At 42.2% G+C, this 23,909-nt stretch overlaps 3 protein-coding genes across 3 annotated transcripts; all 3 read right to left on the bottom strand.

Moving 5' to 3' along the window:
• Positions 1 to 4,408: 4,408 nt before the first annotated feature.
• Positions 4,409 to 5,916, bottom strand: fam181b (family with sequence similarity 181 member B). Its single transcript, XM_028420290.1, is given in 4 exon segments — positions 4,409 to 5,655; positions 5,657 to 5,725; positions 5,727 to 5,883; positions 5,885 to 5,916. Coding segments are annotated over 4 exon segments (1,236 nt in total). The 3' UTR covers positions 4,409 to 4,677.
• Positions 5,917 to 8,653: 2,737 nt separating this feature from the next.
• On the bottom strand, positions 8,654 to 19,622 carry prcp (prolylcarboxypeptidase (angiotensinase C)). The gene is made up of 9 exons (XM_028420590.1): positions 18,792 to 19,622; positions 14,594 to 14,734; positions 14,398 to 14,499; positions 14,124 to 14,305; positions 13,815 to 13,972; positions 12,628 to 12,800; positions 10,883 to 11,050; positions 10,580 to 10,767; positions 8,654 to 9,503 (listed from the first exon to the last, which is right to left on the bottom strand). Exons 1-9 carry the CDS (start codon positions 18,969 to 18,971, stop codon positions 9,275 to 9,277), a joined length of 1,521 nt encoding a protein of 506 aa, XP_028276391.1. The 5' UTR covers positions 18,972 to 19,622; the 3' UTR covers positions 8,654 to 9,274.
• Positions 19,623 to 20,013: 391 nt separating this feature from the next.
• On the bottom strand, positions 20,014 to 23,732 carry rab30 (RAB30, member RAS oncogene family). Its single transcript, XM_028419063.1, has 5 exons — positions 23,597 to 23,732; positions 22,327 to 22,425; positions 22,156 to 22,239; positions 21,887 to 22,070; positions 20,014 to 21,613 (listed from the first exon to the last, which is right to left on the bottom strand). The coding sequence occupies exons 2-5, from the start codon at positions 22,417 to 22,419 to the stop codon at positions 21,363 to 21,365; spliced, it is 612 nt and encodes a 203-aa protein (XP_028274864.1). The 5' UTR covers positions 22,420 to 22,425; positions 23,597 to 23,732; the 3' UTR covers positions 20,014 to 21,362.
• Between the last annotated feature and the right edge of the window lie 177 nt (positions 23,733 to 23,909).

Here is a 23,909-nt window from a genome sequence, read left to right as displayed (position 1 = left end):
ATATTTATTAATGCGATTTGCCAGAGAGCGAATCGTGTCTGTCAAAAAAAAATGTTCAGGCAGCACTGTCTTTAATCTCTGTAAGACTTTTGTCAGCTGCACAGCTTGCAATTGTTATCACAGTGACAAAAAACACACAGATGTAAGCAAGTGTACCCACAACACCCCGAGGAGGAAAACAGTGAGTGCATCATCACTGCTGAAAATGAATGCAGACTTAAATGGAAGGCAGTGAGACATGAAATGCATATGGAAACGGAATATACCGTGCTGAGAGCAATACTGTGTGTTTAGAGAAGACAAAAAGAAATTAATGTTTATTGATAAACTGCCTTTTGTTCAGTGCAGGTCCCTGTAATCTAACTGCAGAACGTAGAGTGTTCTGTGAATCTGACCTTGTGTAGAGTTCTTAAAGAACTTGCAGCAAGATGCCCTTGAAAGGTGGTGAAGCATCCCACGACAGGCTTTGTGATGAAATAGCATCATTGAATTTAAAGTTCAGTTTGGAGCTGACAAAATATTTTTTGTGAAGAAAATCTTTGGACAAAAAAAAAATACATCAAACGGCTGCGTGGGCTGACAATAGAAAGACAAAGCTGGGGTTGGGTCTGGGTTATAACAGGTTCTGCTGCAGGTAGTTGGAAATTGCAAACAAACACAAGTCCATGGTGACAACACTAGTACAGGCTACTATTTTAAAGTCTAGGACTCTGACTGTAACAAGTAAATGTAAGCATGTGCCATGTCCTGACTGTTTCTGAGGTCAAAGGAACCCTCTTGTGGAACCTGCTAAGCCCTTTCTACACCAATTATTCCCATTCATGCTCAGATGGTATGATTATATATATGGCTGTTATGGTCTATTCCTTTTTGTACTAATGGGTCATCGCCAGTTTAAAAATGTCAAAAACTGCACTTCCCCTCACGACCTCTGGGGGCTGCCTCCAAAAAATGAGTCAATCCCCACAGACCTCGATGTTACAATATACTACTACAGTAAAAATAAACATGTTTACAGCCTGGTTTTGGTCTTTTGTTCTTGTTTATGATAACTGATTGTTTATGTAACTCACTAATTTTAATTATGTTATATCAATGGGCATTTTGAGAGACAGTCAGCTGCCCACTGACACCCTGTGCTCCACCTCTTTGCCTGTATTCGGATTAACCAATGGAATATGCCATAATGGAATATGTGTTCCATTAATGCTATGCAGTGCTATTTTGGGAAACGTATCCTAATGTTCTGTTTGCATAAACGTAACCTTGTGCGCTCTCTGGCAGGTGTATTATCGACCAAATTTGCCATTTTTTTAGTATGTGCTGCTCTTTAGTCATCCCCTACAGGACATGAGGGGAACTGCAGTTTTTTACACTTAGCATTAGCTTCATGTCTCAGACCTTGGGGGTTGCCATTTGACTGATTTCTTTGCATGTACACACAGCTGAAGATGTTTTTGACTCCTGACTACTTGTAATGACTGTTTATTGAAATGACCTAATTTCCCCACGGGGATTAACAAAGTAAATCTTAATCTTAATCTTAAATGTCTTCAAAGATTAGTGTAACATAGTGCATCAACAGATCCTGTGAGCAATTTATTAATCCAAATAAGAACCTGTTCTAACTATTTAAAGATAAAGCATTAATGGTGTGCAAAAATTTTGTCGTGCAGTTAAGTTAGGAGAAAGAGTTGCATGTCACGGAGCGCTGTCTGTGAATATGATCCTGCTTCCACCCTGATGGTGTTAACAAGACATGTGGAAGAGCTGTGAAAGGTCAGCGAGGAGGCGAGAGTGGAAGCTCAGGACCGGCTGAAACCTTCCTGCAGCTGTGTCCATCTCCTCACATTATCTGCTTGTAGTACATGTTTATTGGACACATTCTGCTGTATATGATCCAGTTTACCTGGATATCTGGCTCTTGGTATTCAGGTCTGCAGCAGTGACACAGATCTTGTTAATCACTTTCACAAACATTGCATCTCCAGTGTGCCATAAATCAAAGCAGGATACAGTTGTGGCTCCATCACTGTGGCCCTAATCTGAATGTGTCAGCTGGTGTCGACTCAGGGACAGAAAATCCATACACCGTCTCTGTGTGTGTGTCTGTGTGCAGATTGCTGTGCTGCCAGATATTGTTTTGCCCTGCATGTGATATGAACCGGTGATGACCAATTTGCAAATAACACCAACAGGCAGCAGGTAAAACAAAAGCCTAGCAGACAGCATTAGCTTCAAAGTGCAGCATGTATTACAATGAATATGTTCACCATCATATTTTATGCTTGCAGCATCTCAAATGATGGTGAAAGCAGAGATTAAAAATCATCACTCATTCCCCTCCAACTTACTAAATTCAGGACAGATTGGTTTTATGTAAAGACATCTGAAGACCCACTCAGTTCTTATCACACACGGCTGCAATTACATACAGCATGTCATACATCATTTCTGTCTGCATGGGAGTGGTGGATGACGTGTCTTCAGCAGGTCACTACTGCCATCTAGTGTATTTGTGGATGAACTGCACGCTTGGAGATTCGACATATTTATGGTTCTCATTTGATGTTTTGTTCAGCAAAAAACATAAAAGGAGAAAAAATTACGTTCAGTCCAGTGAAGTAAAACCGTTTACAAGCTTCTAAGCAGTGCTGGCTCCGTTGACCCTTTAAGGTTTTGGCATACAGGCCACTGAGGGACCTCCTCTCCTCTCCTCTCCTCTCCTCTCCTCTCCTCTCCTCTCCTCTCCTCTCCTCTCCTCTCCTCTCCTCTCCTCTCCTCTCCTCTCCTCTCCTCTCCTCTGCTCTCCTCCTCCTTCTATATTTATAAGCCACTACAGCATGCCATTAGGTTTGTGTCAGCTCAGACTCTCTGTCCTCTCTCCCTGAGGGATCCCTGGCTGTTGAGCTGCATGTTGATCTGCACATGCTGACCCCACCAACCATCTCACTCTCTACTATATATACTACTATAATATAAACGCCTGCCTCAGCCTTGCATGCATCATGATGTTTATGAACATGTGTGCATGCCTCTGAGTCTGCATCTCTTTTCCAGACAAAGTAGCCGCCCTCACATAAGCCTGACACAGTTTCTTCTTTTTAAAGAGGGAGCTGTTTTTCGCTTTAATGCTCTGCAGGTTTCAGACTCAGACTATAAACTGCCTTGAGATTTTAATTGTTATTGGAGCTATATAAAATTTATTGGATGGCTACGTGTATATTAAATGAGACACAGCACAGAACTTTTTCCAAAAAAAATGAACATCTATTACATTCAAACACCCATAAAGCTAATTAATCCTAACAGCTCCACATGGATCTCTTTGCAGCATTTTAAATCTGCTGTCAGTGGGGATGTTCCCACCCTGGAACATCTGAAGTGGGGAGGCACACACATAAAACGAGAGAATCTCTGCACTCAGAACAAGGATTAGGTATAACAGAGACTGACAGGGAGGACAAACACTAACAAAGGTTCCACACCGCTGCTGTAAGTCTGCACTATGGTCCCAAAAATATGTATCAAAGCACTACATGGCTCACTGTTTCATAAAGTTGATGACACAGATGTGTGTGTTCAAGGAAACGTCCTCTTTTGGTAACATTGACAAAACATGACAGGAAAAGACCTGTAGCGTCTATAAAATATGTAAAAAGCATCAAACCTTCACAAAAATGATGCTGAAACCAATCAATCAATCATATAAAACTCTCTTTAAACTCACCATGCCAACACCTGAATGATATTTAAGCATGAATTCTTGCACTCTGATGATATTTGACTCCATGTTAGGAAGTAAATGAATGAATCCTCACCTGCCAGCAGAGGGAGGTAATCATGACTCGCAGTTCAAATCTCCACAGAGATCTCCTGCGAGAACATTTAAAAATTAAATCCTCAAAAAATAAGTAAAGACCAGCACAATTACCAAATTTAGCCACTGAATTTATCCGATACTCCCTCCATCTTTGTTCAGTGGGAGAAACGGCAATGTTTGTTTGTAAAGTTAATTAAGGATAATGATGGTTTAACAGGATTAACATTTACATGAACTTTTCATCTAGAAAATGCTGAGGTGTTTGTGTAGGTGTGAGGTGTTTACAGCCTGTATGTCCCTGAAGGAATGCAAAATGAACCTGCAGCACACATTGTTTTTCTTTCTGCTTATCCAAATCTGGTAATGCTACCAGACAGATTTTCACTTCTCCTTCCACAATGAACACAAAAACAGACAAAGTAATAAAGACCAGCTTTATTTTGACTTCTCACATTAAGCTAGATACATTAAAGGCTCAATCTGCCAGCTGAAAATAAATTCAGAGCTATAAAAATTCTGTAAAGTAAACATGGCATTCTCATTATTGTTTCAGCAGAATTAGTTTTCACTTTTATGTTGCTGCACAGGAGTGGGGGGGAAAAAGTGCCTCATTTGTTCTGTTAAATCAGCTTCTAGCATAAACTGATGTTTAGTCGACCAAACCAGCAACTCCAGGCTTCCGGGATGTGTGTTTTGTTTTCGTAAAATGTGAAAGATTAAAAAGATTTACCCAAAATCAGAAGGAGGGAAAAGCTGCATGACATTCTATTCGACATTTTGTAGAATAGGGATGAAATACGACACAGTAATATCAGGCTAATATTAAACTAACAACACATATGTCTATATGTTTCTCATAGAGATGAATAATTAGCTCTATTATAGCCACCACTTAAATCATAAGTGACCTGAGGTATGGAGCAGTCTGTGAAGAAGCTCGGGAAGGCCAAAGTGCACAGTGCGTTGTCCTCTATGGGCCCTGAAGCAGCCTCAGACTGACAGTAGACTGGAGGCTGAGCTGGGCCTGAACGCAGGCTCTCTCCTGCTTTCTTAGAGGGCCCAGAGCAGCTAGTCCAGGGCTCGGAGTACAGGAGGCCACCCACTAAATGGTGAGCATCGTAAGAAGCAGGATCGGGGCCTCCCAGCTCCGGCTGCCCCCGTAGAGGCATGCTCTGATAAAGGTCCTGGTCGCTGACCATGTTGCTGTAATCGGGTCCCAAGAGCTCAAAGAACTCTGCAGCCTCAGGGTTGCCTCGTTCCAGGTCCTTCAGCGTCATCCCCGACGTGGAGCTGACTTTGGAGCAGTTTGCAGGCTCAGTAAAGAAGGAAGGAGGCAGGTTGCGATGCCTCAGGGGCGGCTTCTTGGCCTTTTCACCTCTTATATCCTTCACAGGGCTGAAGAGAGCTGCCAGGCTCTTGCTCTGTAAGCTGGCCTGCACCCCGTCGCGCTTAGGCAGAGTTTTGCTCTGCAGAGGGCTCGGCTGAGTCAGGGGGGAACCCTGTCTTTTTCCTGGCGTTTCTGCTACGTTTCCTGGCGTAATAATGCCTGTGCACCTTTTGATCTGCTTCTGCAGATACTTCCGGTGGTTGACTTTTCTTTTGGATTTCACCGGCTTGTCCAGAGCCAGCTTAATATTGCTGGAGGCCGAGTCTATGAAGCTCAACAGGTCCCTAGTGGTCTCTTTGTAGTCCTCGTCATTTTCTGCCTCCCCCAGGAGACTCCCGTCCAGACTCTTCTCCACATCGTACTCCATGACAGAACCAGGGAAGCAGAAATTCATGAACTGAGGGTTCATGATTGCAGCCTGAACAGCCATCACTCTGCTAAGGCCCAGCGGCTACACCTGTGGCATCCACTGTGTTCCCTGAAGCAAAAGTTTTTTCTTCAGAGCATGTCTCGTTCCCTCTTAACACACACTCGGTGCTGATGCTGCTCATCAAGTTGCTGTAAACATTCCAGAGTAGAAGTGAGGGGCTCTGAGGAGAAGCGAGGAGATCTTTCAGGGGGCAGGACTAATGATGTCAGAACATCAAACAGGAGGGGCAAAGGGAGCGCAGGACTTAACTCTTTGCTTGTGCCCGACCACCTGCATGTAAGAGGGATTTGTCTGAAATTCCCTGCTGAGCTGAAGACAATAACCTCTGTCAGAGCGCTCCCCCTCTGGTTTAACTGTTTGTGTGTGCTGTGAACCAAAAAAAAGGCTTTCATGAAACTGGAGGATATTACTGTAACAGTGAGAAGAAAAGCCTGCTGGAGAGTATATTTAAGGGTTTTTACCAGCCACAAAAAGTCTCACTATTAAAACAAATACAAACGAGTGACAAAAACAGGGAAAATCCTCCAAAAAAATCACCACCACTATTCTTATTTGCTTTTAAAAATATGTTTAACCACTATAAGATCATCATTTCCTGCCTGGAATACTAATAAAACATACAAGTAATCTAATTACTGCTCCTTCAGGCGCTGAAACAAACCCGGCTATCACATTGCGCCTCTACAGTAGCCAGAGAGGCTTCTTTTCTGTGGGAAAATCTTTGTGCCCAAACAGATGCCACTATTTGGGAGAATCTTCCCCAACTGCTCGCTTGTGTCTTAATCTGCTCATGGCAAAAGTTGATTTCTAGTGCATTCCCAGGCCAGTGGGAATTTCTGCCCTGGCCTGACAACTATTATGGGCTGCCTTTGACATAAAGCCCTACAGGGTCTAAATAGCCTCTATTCTTCGCGCGGCACTGAAAGGGAGCTTTGTGCCAGAGATTCATTAAATTGCACCTCACAGCCCCTTCGTAAAATGGGTCTCAATAATGAACAGTCGATTTAACTAGAAAAGCTGCCGGAGCTGTTAAATTAAAGGGGAATAAAGTGCAGTTCAGGCTCAGTGTGCCAGAAGAAATGTTGACCTTAAGAAATCCTGGGTATGAAACTTCAGCTGTAAACAATAACGCATTTACAGGAAGTTTCTTGGCCAGCAGTGAATACAATGGAGGATGTGTCCCAGAGCCAGAATGTTGTGTTGCCAGCACTTATCTGGATTTAAGTGGAATTTCGAGAGAATTTTGAGCGATCAGACCGTTGGCCTTTATTTTACCAGAGAGAGCGCTCCGTCACATTTAAACATTTTTCTCCTTTTAAGAGATGCTACACGTCCCTTTCTCTTGGACTGAGGTGAATCAGTGACTTGTTTAGGGGTTAGAGAGATGAAAAAGTCCTTTCTTATGTTAATTCCTATGGAGAAAAGGGGGAAAGTGAAATGATAGCACTAATTATCTGTGACCCAACACAACCTGTGACCAAAAAAAAAAAAACAAAATCCAAGAAAAGAGGTAAAGAAAAACTTAAAATAACATTTCAGAAATGTTTTCTGAAATTGTTTTAAAACTTTTCTTCACTTAATGGGGGGAAAAAGGCGCATGATCTCAGTCCTGAGCTTTAAACGCCTGCCCAAAGTGATTTTGCCTCCCCTCTCTGTGCTAGCAGCACAATTTTGGCAAAGTGACATCATCACAGTCATGGCAGCCATGTCCCTCTTTTTTTCTAGTCAGGGGGTCTTGGCTTTTGTGCTGGTGGGTCATTCACATCACAGAGCCTGACGCACAGATCCCGGAAACAAGTTTCTATTGTTGCATAAAGGCTGAGAGGGAGAGAGGGGAAAGGCTGCAGCAGACTGCCTCAAATATATATATATATACACATTATACATATACATTTATATATTGTTTTTTAAATGTGAGGAGGTTTTAACTGAGGAAAATCAGATCTGTTGCACTGTTGTCGAGCGTCTGGTTAAACATTACCACCACACTATCTGTCCTTCAGAATTCACTTATTCAGCAGCACCCAACCCTAAAAGGAGGAGCGGGGTTGCTCGGTACAACGTGATGTGACACGCACAGGCTTAATCTCTTCCTACTACTGTGTGGTCCCCGTCTGAAGCAGGGACGCACTCAGAGTTTGGGGTTGAGCGAATACTAATAACACCTCTGATTGATGGCCTGGTGTCAGAGACGTAGAAAAGGCAGGCGAAATTAATGACCTCTCAAAGTCCTGAGAAAACTTTTAAGGAGGGCATTTAGCGGCGGAGGAACCCCCCCCCCACCCTCCCTTCCCTCGTCCTCCCCCATGTTTAGCTGTGTTTCTTTCCACTGAGGTGTCTGAAATGCAGTCAAGCCTGTGACAAAATGTTGAAGAGCCAGGCATTGTGACTCCCGGTCGAAAATCAACCCACATACCAGTGTAAGACATGTTTCCCATCTGCTTCACAAGGTCATGTCATGTCAGGGGACTGCGGAAGAATAAAAGAAGCCACCAAAAGAGCTCAGAGGATGTGTTTTCATTAGCAGCCGCTGTTTTAGTATCAAGATTTCCATGAGATTTAAGTCTTCTATCTTGACATTTTGAAAAAAACAATTACTTCTGAGTGAACTACAAAAGGCTTCTTGGTCCCTGCGTCCACTCTTAACCTCCCATCAACCCTCCTCGACCTCTTTGGCTCTGCAGGAGTTGTATTAATAATATTACTTGCAGGGGGGAACAAACCAGAGTCTATAGGCTGCATCTGTGCCACAATTTGGAGCTTTAATGGCAGCCAGTGAATTAATGCGTGCCAAGGGGAATCCCACAGGTTGGTCTGCAGGGGTGAGGTCAGCAGGCACAGCTGCAATAACCTCCCACCACTCACTTTATTGGCCTCCTCCGATTGAGGGTTTATTAAATCTCAAGCATGTGCAATTGTTCTCGGAGAAGCAAGGAATGGAAGACGAAGGACTGCTAAAACATGACAAAGAGTCTGCTTTGTGTATGATCAGAAGACAATAATGAGGACTGTGTGACAATAAATCTGTAGCTTTTTAATCAGGTTTCGCTGTTAAGACGGATGATGGCACACAAAGCAACGCAGAGCAGGACATGAATACAAAAAAAAAGAAGAAGAGGCAATTAGTTTGAATGCATTTTTCATATTTGGTGCCAAAAAAAATTCTCCTGAGATTTTGTGTGTTTTAAAAAGCACAAAAAAATAAAAGACAGGGGGGCAATTTTTATTATAATGAAGCAAAATGACAGGAATGGCATCAAAGAGCTGAAAGCTTTTGAAAGCGTCATTGATTGCAACGTGTGAGGAGAAGGAAACAGGACATAGTGCGTGTTTGTCAGACTACATGAAAGAAAACAAAACGGGTTTTTTGATGATGATCAGATGAATACACAAACATGTATTTAGTGTACAGCTTTGTGTTTACATGACAAACAGATCTGATGTTTCCCAGATAATCACACAGCTCCTTTCTTTGGCATAAATAAATGGAGTGTGTCTAAAAGCGTTAGAAAAAGTGACGTGGGAACACAATATGAACACAAACTGATTGAAAATGGGGCGTAAAACTTTGGCGGGAAGTCAGAGAAGCACCGTGTCCTCACAGGTTAAAACTTCATCCTAGATATTGTCGTCTTTAGGCCACATTTTTTTGGAGTGCAGGAGGTTTCTTTCCAGCCTGCTTGATCCAGTCCTTAAAATACTTCACCTCTAACAGCCGGGCGGCGCGCACTGATGGAGGATCAAGGTCATTGCTGTAGCGCAGGTCCAAGTGATGCGCTCCATCAGGGATCATAATGGAAACCAGAGAATCTGTTATGTTGTAAGTCACTCCACCAGCCGCCCACGGGTCGAGTCCTCCGTTACTGAAAAACAACAGGAGAGAGAATCAGACGCACCTAATCTCGACTGTCGATGTCATGGCCGTGAAAAAAAAAATATGAAAACATGGCTTTGACGACTTTAAAAGAGATGAGAGTGAATAAATTATTTATTTATGTAAAGTGGAAAACTTAATTTCTAAGGTTTAAAGTTAAGAGCACTAAAGTTTTAAACTAAGGAGATCTGCCAATAATAGTATGCGAGCCACACACCACACCCTTGTGTAATGCCACTGATGAAATGGTCCAACAACTAACCTGCATGATGGATGTGCTGGATATAAACTATATGATCTTGGCTTGCTGCAGTGATGAGGCTTCCAGTTCTTGGCATTGTCTGATGCTGGTGGACAAGTGGGGGAGGAGACGCGGTGTGCGAGCAACACTCGCACACAATAATAATACGGCGGGAGCTTACAGGCTGCTGAATCTTTGTTTCCATGGAGATATTTCTCAGTTTTGTGCTGATAAAATGCAGCTCAGTGTGGTCAGGCTCGCAGTGGTGGCTGGTGGAGTAGTGGATTGACTCTGCATTTGTTCTTCATGCGATGATATAAAACACCAGCAATACACACACTTCAGAAATGCGTCTGGTGGGAACTGACGTTGGGCTAAAGACGGAAACGTGACGCAGTTGTTACGCAGTCGGTGTAAGTCCAGGGGCAGCCTATGCCCGCACAAATGAAATGATGTGAAATTTGAAGATGCACAAAACACATGAGCCGTACATGTTAAGGAGTCACATAGGGGACCCTGTTTGGATCTCTGGAAATATTCAAAAGCACTGCTGCAATTACAGCTTATTTCCATAGACGCCACCGCAGAGAGTAAAGCAGGGATGTTTGTGATTTAGGTTTTCAAAGTGCAGCAAATTGCTGATTGCCAGTGTTTGTTATTGAGCTACAGAGTAATTTTGTACTTCTGTCTACCTCCTGTGGTTAACCCTGCATGCAGTCCTAATTCTGCAGCAATAAAAGCCAGGCGAAATCTGCTAAAATCCTCCTTTTACTCCCCAAATTAAACACTCACACATGACTAACCGCCTGCCATGCGATATTTACCTGAAGATGATGTTGCTGTGCGAGGCGATCTCCTTTCCGCCAAAGACTGTCCCTGCCCAGTCGGCGCGTGGCCTGACACCAAACCATGCGTGACACTCATCAGAGAAGGCCTGGAAGTTCCACTCCTCGGGTTCAAACATGTCCTGCACGCCATCTGTACACATGGGCATCACCATCTCGGTGCAGGCCTGGGGATGAGGGATTGAACACATATTCATTCTGACAGGGAAAGCTGCCCACTGACACCACTGCGCACTGATTTATTCAGCATGACAACGCTGAGCCTGGCGTCGTGTTTTGCACCTGGTACGTCCAGCCGAGTGCACCGAGGCTGCTGGTCGCCGTCCGAGATGTGTTGAGACAGGAGGAGCTTCCGGTGTAGTTGTAGTAGACCTTCGCTGCTTGGGAGATGCCGTGCAGCAGCTGGTAGTCAGACACAGACGAATCAAAGCTGAGATGCTTGCACACCACCTAAAAAAACACAACAAAATAAAGAGACGTTTGATTAAGGTGTAGGTCTGATGCATTTTTAAGATGAAAAATCTCTTGCATCCAAGTTGTTTACAAGACTAAAGATTGCTTTCCTGGGCGCCCTTAAAGTAGTTTCCACATAAAAAGTGGTGGCGCCTGATTTGCATGTGAAATTCCCTGGAATGAAGCTGAATTTATTGCTCTATTCTTGGCACTAAAGAGGAAAAAACATCCATCTACTTCACGCCAATGATATAAAATCTAAAGGTTTTTATTCTCATTACTGTCGTTTTATTTGGCCATGGCTGATTTCTCAGAATTAATAGCGTGAATGATAAATATTTGTGCTTCAGCTCTTGTTTGATGTCACTGAGTGTTGTTATGGTTGCAGCGGCGGAGTTGGCCGCCGCTGTTGTTCTGCACTCTTTGTGAGGCAGTGAAAACTGGGCTTTCTTGTTTGGAGGTTGGAGGGGAGCTGCACTAGTGCGGAGTCTGTTACTAAGGCTTTTGTCTGCGGGCTGGGGAGGAGTTGGTGGTCGATGGATGAGGAGGGCCACAGACATGTCCAACCAAAGATTTATACTGTGGAAAAAAAAACAACACTGCAATAGCTCCAAAGCATCTTCTCCTTACTTTTCAGATAGGATTAGGCTTATACATTCATCTCTGCCAACAGATTTCCCTCCTCTAAGCCCTCAATACCCCGTTCTCACACTCACTCAGATAATCACATTAGCTTTGTCATTAAAAAAGCTCCTCTTTGCACCCACTGCCTAAACCGCTTAAACCACCCATAGGGGTCGCATACATTAAAGGCAAGGAGCCAAAAAACTCAAAATGACCATTTAGTGTTTATTTCACCTAAACCTTCCTGGATCTATTGAATGGATTAGAGATACATAATGAGAAATGTATCACAATGGAAGTGTGAGATTCCTGCCTGACACACTATGAGGGACGCAGAAGCACCAAACAGAGTTGAGGGAGGGTCAATAGCGGAGCTCGGTTTATGCACGTGATGTGCCAAGGTGACTGGTGGAATACACTGCACTTGAGTCAATCAGGCTCCTGAGAACAGTCACTGTACTGTCCCAGAAAAACAAGGAGCATTTTGTAATGCTTAAACATGTTTTTTTGCATTAATGATTTACTGTGAAGTGTTGAGTTAAGCAATTGTTACAGTGTTATTCAGGGTGGAGTGGTGAACTTTTGTTCAATGGGCCCGTGAGCCGCACTGGGCAAGCGTCCTCCGTCTGAGCGTCCGAACAGGAACACCTCAGAGATCTGATGGAGTGTGCAAATGAAAGGACGACAGGAGAAAAGGACGGTGGTTTACTTGTAGCTGCTCATCTAAAGAATACTTCAAATGAGAAAGAAACCCGATCCTTATGAATATTAATGAAGTTAGCCGACAGCTGTTGTAAACAAAAGCTTGGAAGAACCACAACAAACACTTGTAGCACAACCGGCTGAATCGCACATTCATTTCAATTAAGGACGCGCTGTCAGGCCAAATTAGACGCTTTACCAAGTTGCAATGATGCAAAATGCAGAATTTATTTTGTAGCAGTTCATACCTGGATCGGCCAGCGAGGAAGAGGCTCGAGGAAATTAGCCTCGTATGGGTAGTCCACCATGGCCAGATTCACCCAGGTCTCTTCAAGCCAGTTTTTCAGGCTGATGGCATCATTCTTGTTTTTAAGAGGCGTACACAGACTGAATTCTTCCGACAGCCACTGAAGACCAGATTCTGGGCAAAAGAGAACAGAAAACATAAACACCACTGCACATCTATTGCATTCAAATCAAGTGACTACACCTGCCATAGGCGTTAACAGCTTAACAGCTGCTAAATGCTAATTATATCATATTTGATCTTATTTGACATCCATAGGTGATTTCAGTATCCTGTTATGAGGTGTGAAGTGACAGGATCCCTTTAAATTTAAAGCTAGGACTGGACTTTAATGTTAATCTATCATCTCTCGTCTTTATCGTATCATTTTTCTTCTCCTTCGGTCCACAGATGTTTCTGAAACAGCGGACGTTCACAAACTGTAGCACCTTCACCCATCTATCTGCTGTTTCTGGGTCGCTGTGATTGAATAACAAAGACCTGCTTTCATAGTGTTTTCTCCAAACTTTACCTTTCTTGGTAGACATGAAAACAACTGTATTAAATTTTGTTAAAAGACAGTGAAAAATAACAAGGATTATATCACACTAATGAGCAGCAGAGGAGAACCAGCGTCAATTTTTTAAATTAACCAGTCAACAGGAACTCGTAAAGCATCATGTGAATTTGACTGTTGACAAAAGAAGCTAATAATTACTCATCTGAGGGAAGGTTTTCTCTGACTTGGTGAGATATATAAACAATAAACTGCTGAAATGAGTTCAATGAAAACATCATTAAAAGATAACTCGAGCAGAGAGCAGATAAAATGACATGAATCAACTTAAACAGCCCAGCTACACTTCTAAAGATTTGATACTAATAAAAAGTTCTTACTCGATTCAATAAAGCTTCATCCTACAGTTAAGGTTTATGATCATGGAGAAGGTACCTCGGAGTCCTCAGTGTAGAGGCTCTAGACTTTACACCCCGACAGCACTACATGTTTTAATACCAGCTGTCTGGTTTCAGGCTTTACAAAAATCTTAAAATCCCAAAGATGAAACATGTTCAATGTAGTGTAATATAAGAAACAGGCCGACGGAGCCGAGAACACATTTCCAACAGTAATAAAAGAGCATGACTTACCAGAGGCAGATACATTATTAATAGCCTTCCAGGACTTTCTGATGTTCGTATCACAGTTATAGCCACTTTTGGCAAAGTCTTGTGTTACTATTTTGTTGAAGTCTTCACATGGCACCATACCAGGGAACTGCCATATTGGTGCGGAGGATGCCAGCGCTCTGAAAGGCAAGAAGAAGAAGAAGCGTTTCCATTTATTGCACTCTCAAACTGCACATCTCTTATTCTGAGTACTGTCTGAAGGGGTTCTGTGAGCAGGTTAAATGGAGCTTAGAGCACAAAGGTCAATTCAGAAGTCACTTAATATCTTACCCAACAACTATATGTGGGTATTTCATCCTGAACCAGGCAGCAAGCATCCCTCCATAAGAACCTCCGAGGGCTATGACAGGGCTCTGCTGAGCTCCAGGTAAAGTGCTCTTGAGGTTCTGGATCAGAACTGCAAAATCTGCCAGCGCCTGCTCAGTGGTCAAGTAGTTCAGATGTCTGCTGTCCTGCAAGCAAATGACAAACATGTGATCAGATTCATATTTAATTCACGTAGACTTCAGTGTGTGTGTGTGTGTGTGTGTGACTCTTCACTTACACTGTAAGAGTCCTGTCCAAATGGCAGGGACTCTCCATAGTAACGATGTTCTGCAAAAACCAGCATGGCGCCCAACTCCTCCGCATTCTCCCACATGAATCCCTGCAGACAAAACAATAACGCATGTCGAGCAGGTCTGAGGATTACTTGCAGTGTACATACACACATACACACAAGGTAACAGCTGATACTTTACAGTGTTGTTGCAGAACCAGGTGATGTCGCCTTCATTTCCTGTGTAGAATAAAATGGGTCCTCCAGGCTTCTTCCAGTGTTTGTCAGCCACAAGGTATCTCTGTTTGAAGGTGCCATCTTCTAGGAAGCCAAAATGATCAATCTGTAAAAAAAAAAAAAAAAGTTTGGTCACTTGTTGATACACATGTTAAAATAAATACCAAAGAAACTGTTCAGGGTAACTGGACAAGAGGCTCCGTGCCAACTCTAATGTTATGAAATCCCTGAGGTTGAATTTGTGAGTAATTAGCCCCAATTTGTATTAAAAAATGTTGAAGCCATTTTAAGGGATGCTGCATTAGTTCCACTTTAGACGAGCACAGAAATGTCCTTTCATAAAACCTCAGGGATTCTGGGGTATCTTCCCCTTTCAGGCATATTTCCTGTGTTCTTTATTAGACAAAAAGGAAGGAAAGAAACCAACAGCTTCACAGAGAAGACGACCCCAGGAGGCTACTCAGTCGTCCAACCCTTAAAAACAGCCCCGACACTTAACATACAAAATGTTTCTGTTTAGTTTTTTTTTGTTTTGTCTTGTCTCCCCTCCCGTCCTCGCTCTCTTCCCGTCCTCGCTGGGCACAAAGGAGGCAGTAATTTTATGAGCCAGTGACAGCAAAAACATTCTGGGGGCCTCAATGTGTTCATTCAGCACTCAACTCCTTCACACTTGGCGGTGCTTTTAGGAGTGACACAGTTTAAAGGAACAGTTCAGCAGTTTGGCAGCAAAGAAGGTTTCAGTGGTACTTCTCATCTGAAGTGTAATGTTAGAGTTTAAGTTACTCGTTTGAAAAAGTCGTATGAATTGCATGGGATTAGTGTCCTTATAAATTGAGATGTCTGATTTTGAGATTTAAACTTGTGTTAAACAAAACAACACAAAAATAAATCCACCATCTTAATGCCAAAAATAAAAGTGCTTTGGCAAAAGAACCCCCAGTGAGTACTGTATCACTTCCACCCACTCAGTATGCACATCACAAAACCTGTGAGTCTGGTTTCATAACATATCCACACCCTGATTAGTAGTGCCACCATGTGGTGACAGCAGGCAGCACTTCAACACTTTGGCCTCCTTTAAATTTCACTGCAGCTCATCTACCAGGGTGGCATTTTAAGCAGAGCTGGCTCAAACCACTGTGGTGCTCTAGGCGAGAATATGGCATGCCCCCTGTTTGTTTATTTGTTTTTTCCTCTCCCTGTAAGTTACTGTAGTGCTTGCTGTGCTGTTTGTTAATCACCGGGCTAAAAGGTGTATAGGTTATTGTTTTGAATAACTTACAGGAAAATATTCAATATGTTACTCGTTACTCGCCAACAAATCAATTTATTATCAGTTCAACAAAAGGCCTGAGTTATTAGATACGCCATGCCCTGCTCGCTGCTCTGACTCACGGTTAATCACGGGACACTGTAATTTTCTCCATGACCACCCACCCGCTCCCGCTCAAGGCAAAAATCTATCCCGCCGGTTGCTGTGGACTCTCTACCTGCAGCAGCGCCCCCTTCAGCGGGTCGCCTATGCCGAGAGCCGGCTCTGATTTTAGGTATCACACAACACATAAAGCTGAGTCCAGCAAACAGACACGAGGGGAAACAAGCAGAGCACAATGCTCCAGTAAACTACAGCAGTTCATCTGAAGGATGCTGCAAGACACTTCCATTCATTGTCTGCTGGCAAAACGCAGCCAAGAGGATTTCCTGATGACTTGGTGGTGCTCTCTTCACAGCAGTTTGTGTAACAAAGTGGTGAAAAAAGAACGGCATGATTGATGGTTCTTTTGTGGTAACAGCGGACTTGCTACTGGTACTGAAAAAGTGTTTTATTTGTTGTACTTGTCGAGAAGAAGCAAACAATTTCTTGTTGATTGGATGAGACTGTGGGCGTCAGTGGGGAGGAAATGGGTTTTTATCTTCTTGTCAGCTTGGCTGATTAGACAGGATGCCGTGGGTTGGACCAGGTGTGGAGCATTGTCCCCGAATCCAAACACATTTTAGTGCACACACACACACACACTTCACAGTATGTCTGCAGATTATTTTCTTGATTATTCAGCTGGTGATTCGCATCAATTTTTTTATTACAATTCACTTTCAGTCTGAGCAGCAAGGGAAGGTAGCACCACACTGGAAAACTGTCTTTAAAATTATTTTAATTGTGATTGATTCTAAATAATGTTCAAATCATCCTGAAATTATAAATGAAAAGATACTTGTTTATCTTATTATTCTTACTCTATTAATTTGATTTAAAGGAACCTGAGCACAAAAGGGAAAAAAGGGAACAAACGCATTATTTAAACCTTCGAAAATAAGATAGAATAAGTGTAAAATATATCAATAAAACAAACATATTGATGAAATGTCCTTAGTTTAGTGTTTAGTCTGCTTATAGGTCTCAATATTAAGTTAACACTTTAAAGACTGTGAAGGAATTCATGACCAACACCATAAAAGCACACTGTTGCCTTTCTCAGCACTCCTCTGTGTAGGAGCATTAGAGTGAGACGCACCATTGTGTGACTGTCTGAGAAAAGCTCATCATCCATCACAACACCTGATGATGTACCGCTGCATATACCCTCATCATGCAATCTGAGTCACCATGAAGTAACAAGAAATAGAAAATGTACAGGCTGAGAGAGAAGCTCTTCAACCTCCCCCCCCGAGGTAAAGTGTTTCACATTCACTGGGCCCTTGAGACCTCTTTAGGCATGAAGCCAGGAAGGGTAGCTCCAGATCTGCTGGCAGGAACACAGTCAATTGTGATGGTTTTTCCCTTCACTACAGGAAGTCAGATGGAAACACCTATTGTCTGAGCGCACACAACACATGAAGCTCCATAGAATTAAGTGCACTGGGAATTTTTAGAAAGAGCAAGTGATCCAATTATTTATTGTGGACGGTATATATTAAAAAAAATGAATAATCAAAGTCAGAGATCATCTGTAGAGGTGTAAATTAAGGAAGGACTACTTCACTACTGCACTTAGTATTAAAAAGCTGGATCTGTACTCTATTAGAGTATTATTATTTCCCCTACTTCACTTCCTCTTTTTGATGAGTTGAATACTTTTACTCACATTTTCTACGAGCAGCATCGCACTCGATGCACAGACTGTGCATCACCGTGGCTTAATGAGCAGCAACCTGCCCGCGACAGAGGCGGAGGCCGAGCGGAGGTGGAGGTTTCTCAGCAGAGAGCATTTCTGACCCAGGACTAAGCGGCAGTGTTTGTGTTGTTACTCAATGAGACAGACGCCTCAGTTACATTGTTCCTCTTCGTCCTCTGTGCTCTTATAATCTCTTGATGTGATAGTTCAGTTAATCAGCAAAGCCAGTGATGCCGTTTATGATACATTGTTGATTCATGTTGATTATATAGTGATAAATATTAGAGGATGGGTGGATAATTTAGTGATAAGAAAGACTGCTCCGCTGTATGTGCTGTATGCTATGGTGCATGTGAGGTTGTATTATACATTTCCAGTAAAAACTTTGTCTTGATATGTTTTTTTATAAATGTCAAAAGGGGAATTACTTATTTTGAATATACAGAGCCTGGTGGCTGTTTGACTGTAGTTATGATTAATATTACTTCAGGGAAGATGTTTAAGATAAACTTTTGTTTGTTTGTTCTGTACTCCACTCCCTCCATCTACATAAGTAAAGAGCCTGAGAATCCATCTCCGTGTCCTCTTTATTCATGCTGGGAGTTGTGTTGTGGCGACACACTGTCATGAACAAGTAACAAACCCCCAACCTTTGACACATTGGAGCAGAGCCTCCATTACAGTTTGAGTATCACTGCCAGAGCAGTAAAGCTCGGCAGCTGACTACAGTCAGGTCTGCTTTATCACTGGGTCATCACCTCAGTGAGCTTAATAATACTTGTAAAAGTACAAGTTCATTTTAAAGACGACAGACTACATCTGTGGTAGGCTACTATCAGGGTTATATTTTTAGAAAACACTGATATAAGCTCAAAGCCTTAGGAATTTTGTAAATAGTACTTTTTCTACACTTGTAAATTCAGGCTACAGTAGGAGCAAGTCAACCATTTAAAGGAGAAGTGAAAGAGAAAGGAGCAAAAGAGGAAGAAATCATGTCAAATATGATTATTATTGTGACACACAGAGGAGAAAAAATACTTTTAAACTCACCTTCTGGTCAAAGTAGAGCGTCTTGTAGCTGATGGGGGGCTCGGCGCTGTAAGTCAACTCAGCCTGTCTGGTGAAAAGTTGTGACTTGAGTGCGGTCACGTGTAAACAAACAAAACACAACGCTAGGATGCAGGTAGCTGCAGCTCTGTCCGACACCGGGGTCCTGTCTCCGGCTATCATCGCTGCTCCTGTCAGCTCACACCACACTGACACTGCAGCATATGATTAACGATGATCTGTCTGCCTATCTGCCTGGCTGAGTTTGCTCTGGGGAGAGGAGACTTGTCCCGTCAAAGAAAGGAAGTGAGACTCTCCTGTGTCAGCAAATCAAGAGAGGTGTTTCCAGACAGTGTGGGTGAGCTAAATTTAGCATCAGAGCTGAGTGAGTCCGCTGCTGCGCAGGAAGCATCGGGTTCAAAGTCTCCACAACATTTTAACACATTAAATTTAACAGTAGTCTGCTAGCAGCCCTGGATGAATGCAGCCCACTACTGTAGATAGCTCGCAATGGCTGATGGGAGTCTGAGTTTTCTGGAAGCACGCTGCTGCAAAACTTCTAGTCAGAGCAGTCTGTCTGTCCCACACCGATCATAGTCCCACATCAGTGCTACTAGTGCTAACACAAGCCAAACACTTAATGCGGAATCTAACACTGCACCAGGAAATACCTTCAAACAGTAGACGTTTGACTACTAGCGAAGGCAGGTATATATACACTCCTATAAAATAATATAAATTAAATTAATTTTACATGCGAGTAACCATGAAGAGAAAAAACGTTAACAAACACACTTCGAAAGTGGGTTCACCCTCGTACGGAAAAAGTATCAGAGTTAAAAAAAAAATCCACACCGGTTTTTTGTTTTGCTAGGTAAGCTAGCTAGCTAGCTAGCTCGCTGCGTCACCTGTCACGTGATTTTTGTTTTGCAAGTTATCAGATGATGGACTTCCGGTCACAAATCAAAAACATTTTTTTTGTTGCATTTAGGAATGAGGCCAAACAGTACATCAAAACTATAGAAATATCTCATAATTTAAAAGCTATAAAGGCTGTTCAAGTTCTAATAATAATAATAAAAAAAGAACTTCCGGTCAAAGATTCTAAAAAAAAGGCTGCTGTCACATGACGACAAACGCTGTATTTTAGTGTAATTGTTTAATGTTATACAGAGTATCGTAGGGATTATTTTGTACACATAAAGGAAAAGAAGCACAACATCCCAACAGTGTTTCCTTTGTATTTCTCACGTTGTGTGTTGACAGGAAGATGCTAGGGATTAGCCATGATTAACTGTTAAAATCTAAAAGGCAAAACAAACTGCTCGCCAGTATTACAAAGGGATTACTGAAAATACAAAATTATAAAAGCAAAGTGCTAAAATGTACTACAGTACTAAGTCTGTACAACAAAACAAAACAAAAAAAAGACAAAATGTTACAATAAAAATAAGTGTGCAGTATACGGCATTGTGCAATACAGTACATTACAAGTTATGGCAAATACATATGAAAGTTAGACACTACAAATTATGGCTAAACATGCTGAACAATCGAAGAAATTTCACAATAAAAGCATATGAAATACGACAAGTCATACAGAACTACATAAACATACCCCTTCGCACAATTTCATGGCTAGGCAGCAACAACAAAGGCAAAATTTTTTGTCTATGGGTAACAAAAGAAGAGAGAGAGGTGGCAGTCAAAAACAATCTCACTTGATTAAACTGCTTATAATTTCTGCTGATGGCGGTCTTTCCAACTGCTAAATCAACTGACTAATCACAATCACTTTAAGTATACTAAAATAATAATAATAATGGCGTCACAGAATACTGTAGCGTTTATACGTGTCTTCAGTTTATGTTATCTGACATAAAAACACATTTTAGCAGCAAGAAAAAAAATCTATCGGGAACAAATATTTCACAGTATGTAATGACAGGTGCAAACAATACCTTGGAAATGAAATTACAAAAGTGAATTAATAACTTCGTATATAATTCTCAGAGCAGAAGAAATTGTAGTGGAAAATAAATGATTGTGCAACTGGTTCGTAGGGTTCATTTGCAAAGCTTTTTTTTTTTTGCATTTTGATCAAATCTTAAAAATGTACTTTATGTAAACCTGTTACCGTTAACCAATGACATGAAAGTTCTTTTTTTCAACAAAATACCTGGCAGAGCTTTCCACTCACATAATACTGCTGGTGAATATTGAAAATGGATTCTAAAAACCAAACAGGAAAATCCTTCCATTTCACCTGGATGAAGATAAAATGGAGCCCTACTCAAGACTTCCTGGGTACATCAGGCCAACATTTTACATCCTGTTGCACTGAGGATAATGTTCATCATATTGGTAGCATCTAAAAATGCTCATTCCCAGAAGGCCAAACTAAAGTTGACTAACTCCCCTTTGTACAGGGTTAAAAAGGCATGGGACTAGAAATGACCAGACTAAGAAGTGGCTGTATGCCATCTTAGTGGGACGGAGGCATTGGGGCTCAGCCATCTACCCTCTACAGTCAATGGCTACTGAGTTAGCATGGCCAGGTTGGCTGAGCTCTCTCTAATTGAGGCTGCAGCAGCTTAAGTAACTGATGGTTTTACCCTCACCAGGCATTGGGGCAGTGTCATTGTTATCCAACTTGTTCTGCTTGGCCTCTCGAATAAGTTCGCAGGCCAGGTCGAGGAAAAGTTTCTCAACATTGTCGGACTCTTTAGCTGACGTCTCCAGGTACAGCATGCTCTGAGCGTCGGCGAAGTCTTCAGCCCTCTGCCTGAGAACCTCTCTCTTCTCCGCCAAATCTATTTTATTACCTACAAAACATACATAAAACATCCATCTCTTAGGGGACACAACAAACAGGAGCCTGGCTTCTTGCATTATGACATATCTTTCTTGAGTCTGACTGAACAGTAGTGGGGGTGTGTGATGGCACAGATGGAAAGATGAGGTAGGTGTGTGTGTTCGTGTGTGTGTGGGATGGATCTGGAAGCAAAGGCTGTGTGTGAGCTTCATACACCAGGAAAATGCTTCTTAAGATTTTGTAAGAAAATAACAGAAAGTTAGATCAGCTAACGCCGTCTTACCGACTAATATAGTCACCACTTGGTTGTTAGCATACTGCTCAATCTCCCTCAGCCATTCCGGAAGGCACCTGAAGGAGTCCTCGCAGGTAATGTCATACGTAAGAATGAGGGCGTTGGCACTACGGTAATAACTCTGAGTAATGGAGCGAAATCTCTCCTGTCCAGCTGTGTCCCAAATCTGCAGCTGGAAAAGACAATGTATGAGATGAGTAACTGCTCAAAAGAGACAAGGACATGCTTTTATATCAATGATAAAGGTCTTGCTGTACCTTGACCTTCTCCCCTTTGATTTCCACAGTTTTAATCATGAAATCTACTCCAATAGTAGCCCCTTGTCCAGGTGGGAAAAGGCCCTAGAATCAGAACAGAAATGTACACGTTTAAAACATAATAAAATCAGTAATTCTACAACCGCATAGCCACATGAGGCACATACAAACCTGAGTAAAGCGCCGGACGAGACATGTCTTCCCAACTCCAGCATTTCCTATCAGAACTATTTTGAACAGGTAGTCATAATCTTCCATGCTCATACTAAACTGTGAAGAACAAACAAAGAAAATACACAGGTGATCAATACAAACACAAAAAAGGATGACAAGATGGTGATATAAGGAGCTTCAAAACCACTGTTCAGGTTCATCTGTCTGTATTTTCAGTGCTCAAATTTGGCTCCAGAGCATGTTGATATTGCCGGCTAAGATCAAGATGATGTCCCACACATGGCAGCATCCTCTGGAGTAAAATCACATCTGACATCTGGCCTAAATAAGCTTCACTATACCATGAGGCCATTGAGTGTCAGAATTAGAGTGCAGATTAAGCTCATTTGCATAAACACACTAGTTGCACATTTCACTAAAATCCAGAGTGCAGTTTAATGAACTGGCCATTAATGTGGACTAGTGGTGCCAACTCCATCCCTGCTGCAGATATGAATGATGCAATGCATTTGTATTAACATGCACTTTGTTCTAATTACCACACATTTAAACCCTCAAACACTTCTACACCAGATCCTCATCATAATGTGAGTTTCTGCTGTGTTGCTTGGCTGCAGTTTTTAAGGGGCCAGGCTGCACTTTCAGGGGCTCATGCAGCAATGACGGGAAGATCAGGCAGTGCTAGAATAAAAGGCAAAACTGTAGCTAACGGATCAATAAGCACACAAACCAAAACAGCATGTGAAATATATGATTACATGACATTTTAGTGTTGCAGTAACGTTGTGTCTGCTCCGCTGTAACAGCGCTGTGAATGGGGCCTATACGTGCATGAAAACTAAACACATCACCGTAATAAGCAAACAAACTGTTGCTTACAAGACACCGTGAATCATCGAGTAACAATTACGGAACAGAAACATATATTTGGAGGCATTAATTAGACAATTGTTTACATATATAATGAAAAAAAATCCCTGTGTCGCATTTTCTTCCACAACATTTAATTCATTACTTTAAAGCCAACTTAAATTCAAACATGCTGTTCATACTTAATCCGATTTATCGTTACACTTTCTGCGATCACTGTTTCATATTTTTTAATCTGAGTTGATAGCCATTAGGGCGCAGCTAGCAACAGTAGCAACTAGCTGCTACCGTGGGATCCTAGCCATTTTGGCTCTATCTGAAGATGCAGGAGGGGGTAAAAAAAAAAAAAAATCAAAGTCAATCCTCCGAATCGAGCCAGGAAATAGTTTGCACTTACCAAAAACACCGGGATGTCCCCGGACTTATAACTACTTGGTATGCATAGGTCACCTCTTCAAATGGGCAAAGCCGCTGCTGCTGGGCAGGGCATAATTCCTCTGGCTGTGTATCCTCAGCAGCTCAGCAGCAGCCTGTCTGATGGAGGAGGAGGAGGACTGCACTCAATGATGTCATCAGTTCACATGCAAAATAACCCAGTACATCAGAGAAATAGAAATAATAATAAAAGAACATTTTATTCCACTGCATTTCATTGCATGCCTGATTAGCTTAATGTAAATACTGGAAGTAACTTTGCATGTTGTCTTTTA

Source organism: Parambassis ranga, chromosome 13 (assembly GCF_900634625.1).
Source record: "Parambassis ranga chromosome 13, fParRan2.1, whole genome shotgun sequence".
Classification (NCBI taxonomy): domain Eukaryota; kingdom Metazoa; phylum Chordata; class Actinopteri; family Ambassidae; genus Parambassis; species Parambassis ranga.
This window is presented reverse-complemented; position numbering and strand designations above follow the sequence as displayed.

What these genes read in the sequence shown, in the direction of transcription:
- prcp (XM_028420590.1), bottom strand. Translation starts at nt 18,971, where the DNA reads ATGATAGCCGGAGACAGGACCCCGGTGTCGGACAGAGCTGCAGCTACC. An exon ending in CCTGGTTCTGCAACAACACT is followed by an intron (nt 14,500 to 14,593) that starts GTAAAGTATCAG and finishes TTTTGTCTGCAG; the next exon opens with GGATTCATGTGGGAGAATGC. An exon ending in TTCCTCGCTGGCCGATCCAG is followed by an intron (nt 11,051 to 12,627) that starts GTATGAACTGCT and finishes GTGTTTTTTTAG; the next exon opens with GTGGTGTGCAAGCATCTCAG.
- rab30 (XM_028419063.1), bottom strand. Translation starts at nt 22,419, where the DNA reads ATGAGCATGGAAGATTATGACTACCTGTTCAAAATAGTTCTGATAGGA. An exon ending in TCGTCCGGCGCTTTACTCAG is followed by an intron (nt 22,240 to 22,326) that starts GTTTGTATGTGC and finishes TTCTGATTCTAG; the next exon opens with GGCCTTTTCCCACCTGGACA. An exon ending in TCAAAGGGGAGAAGGTCAAG is followed by an intron (nt 22,071 to 22,155) that starts GTACAGCAAGAC and finishes TGTCTTTTCCAG; the next exon opens with CTGCAGATTTGGGACACAGC.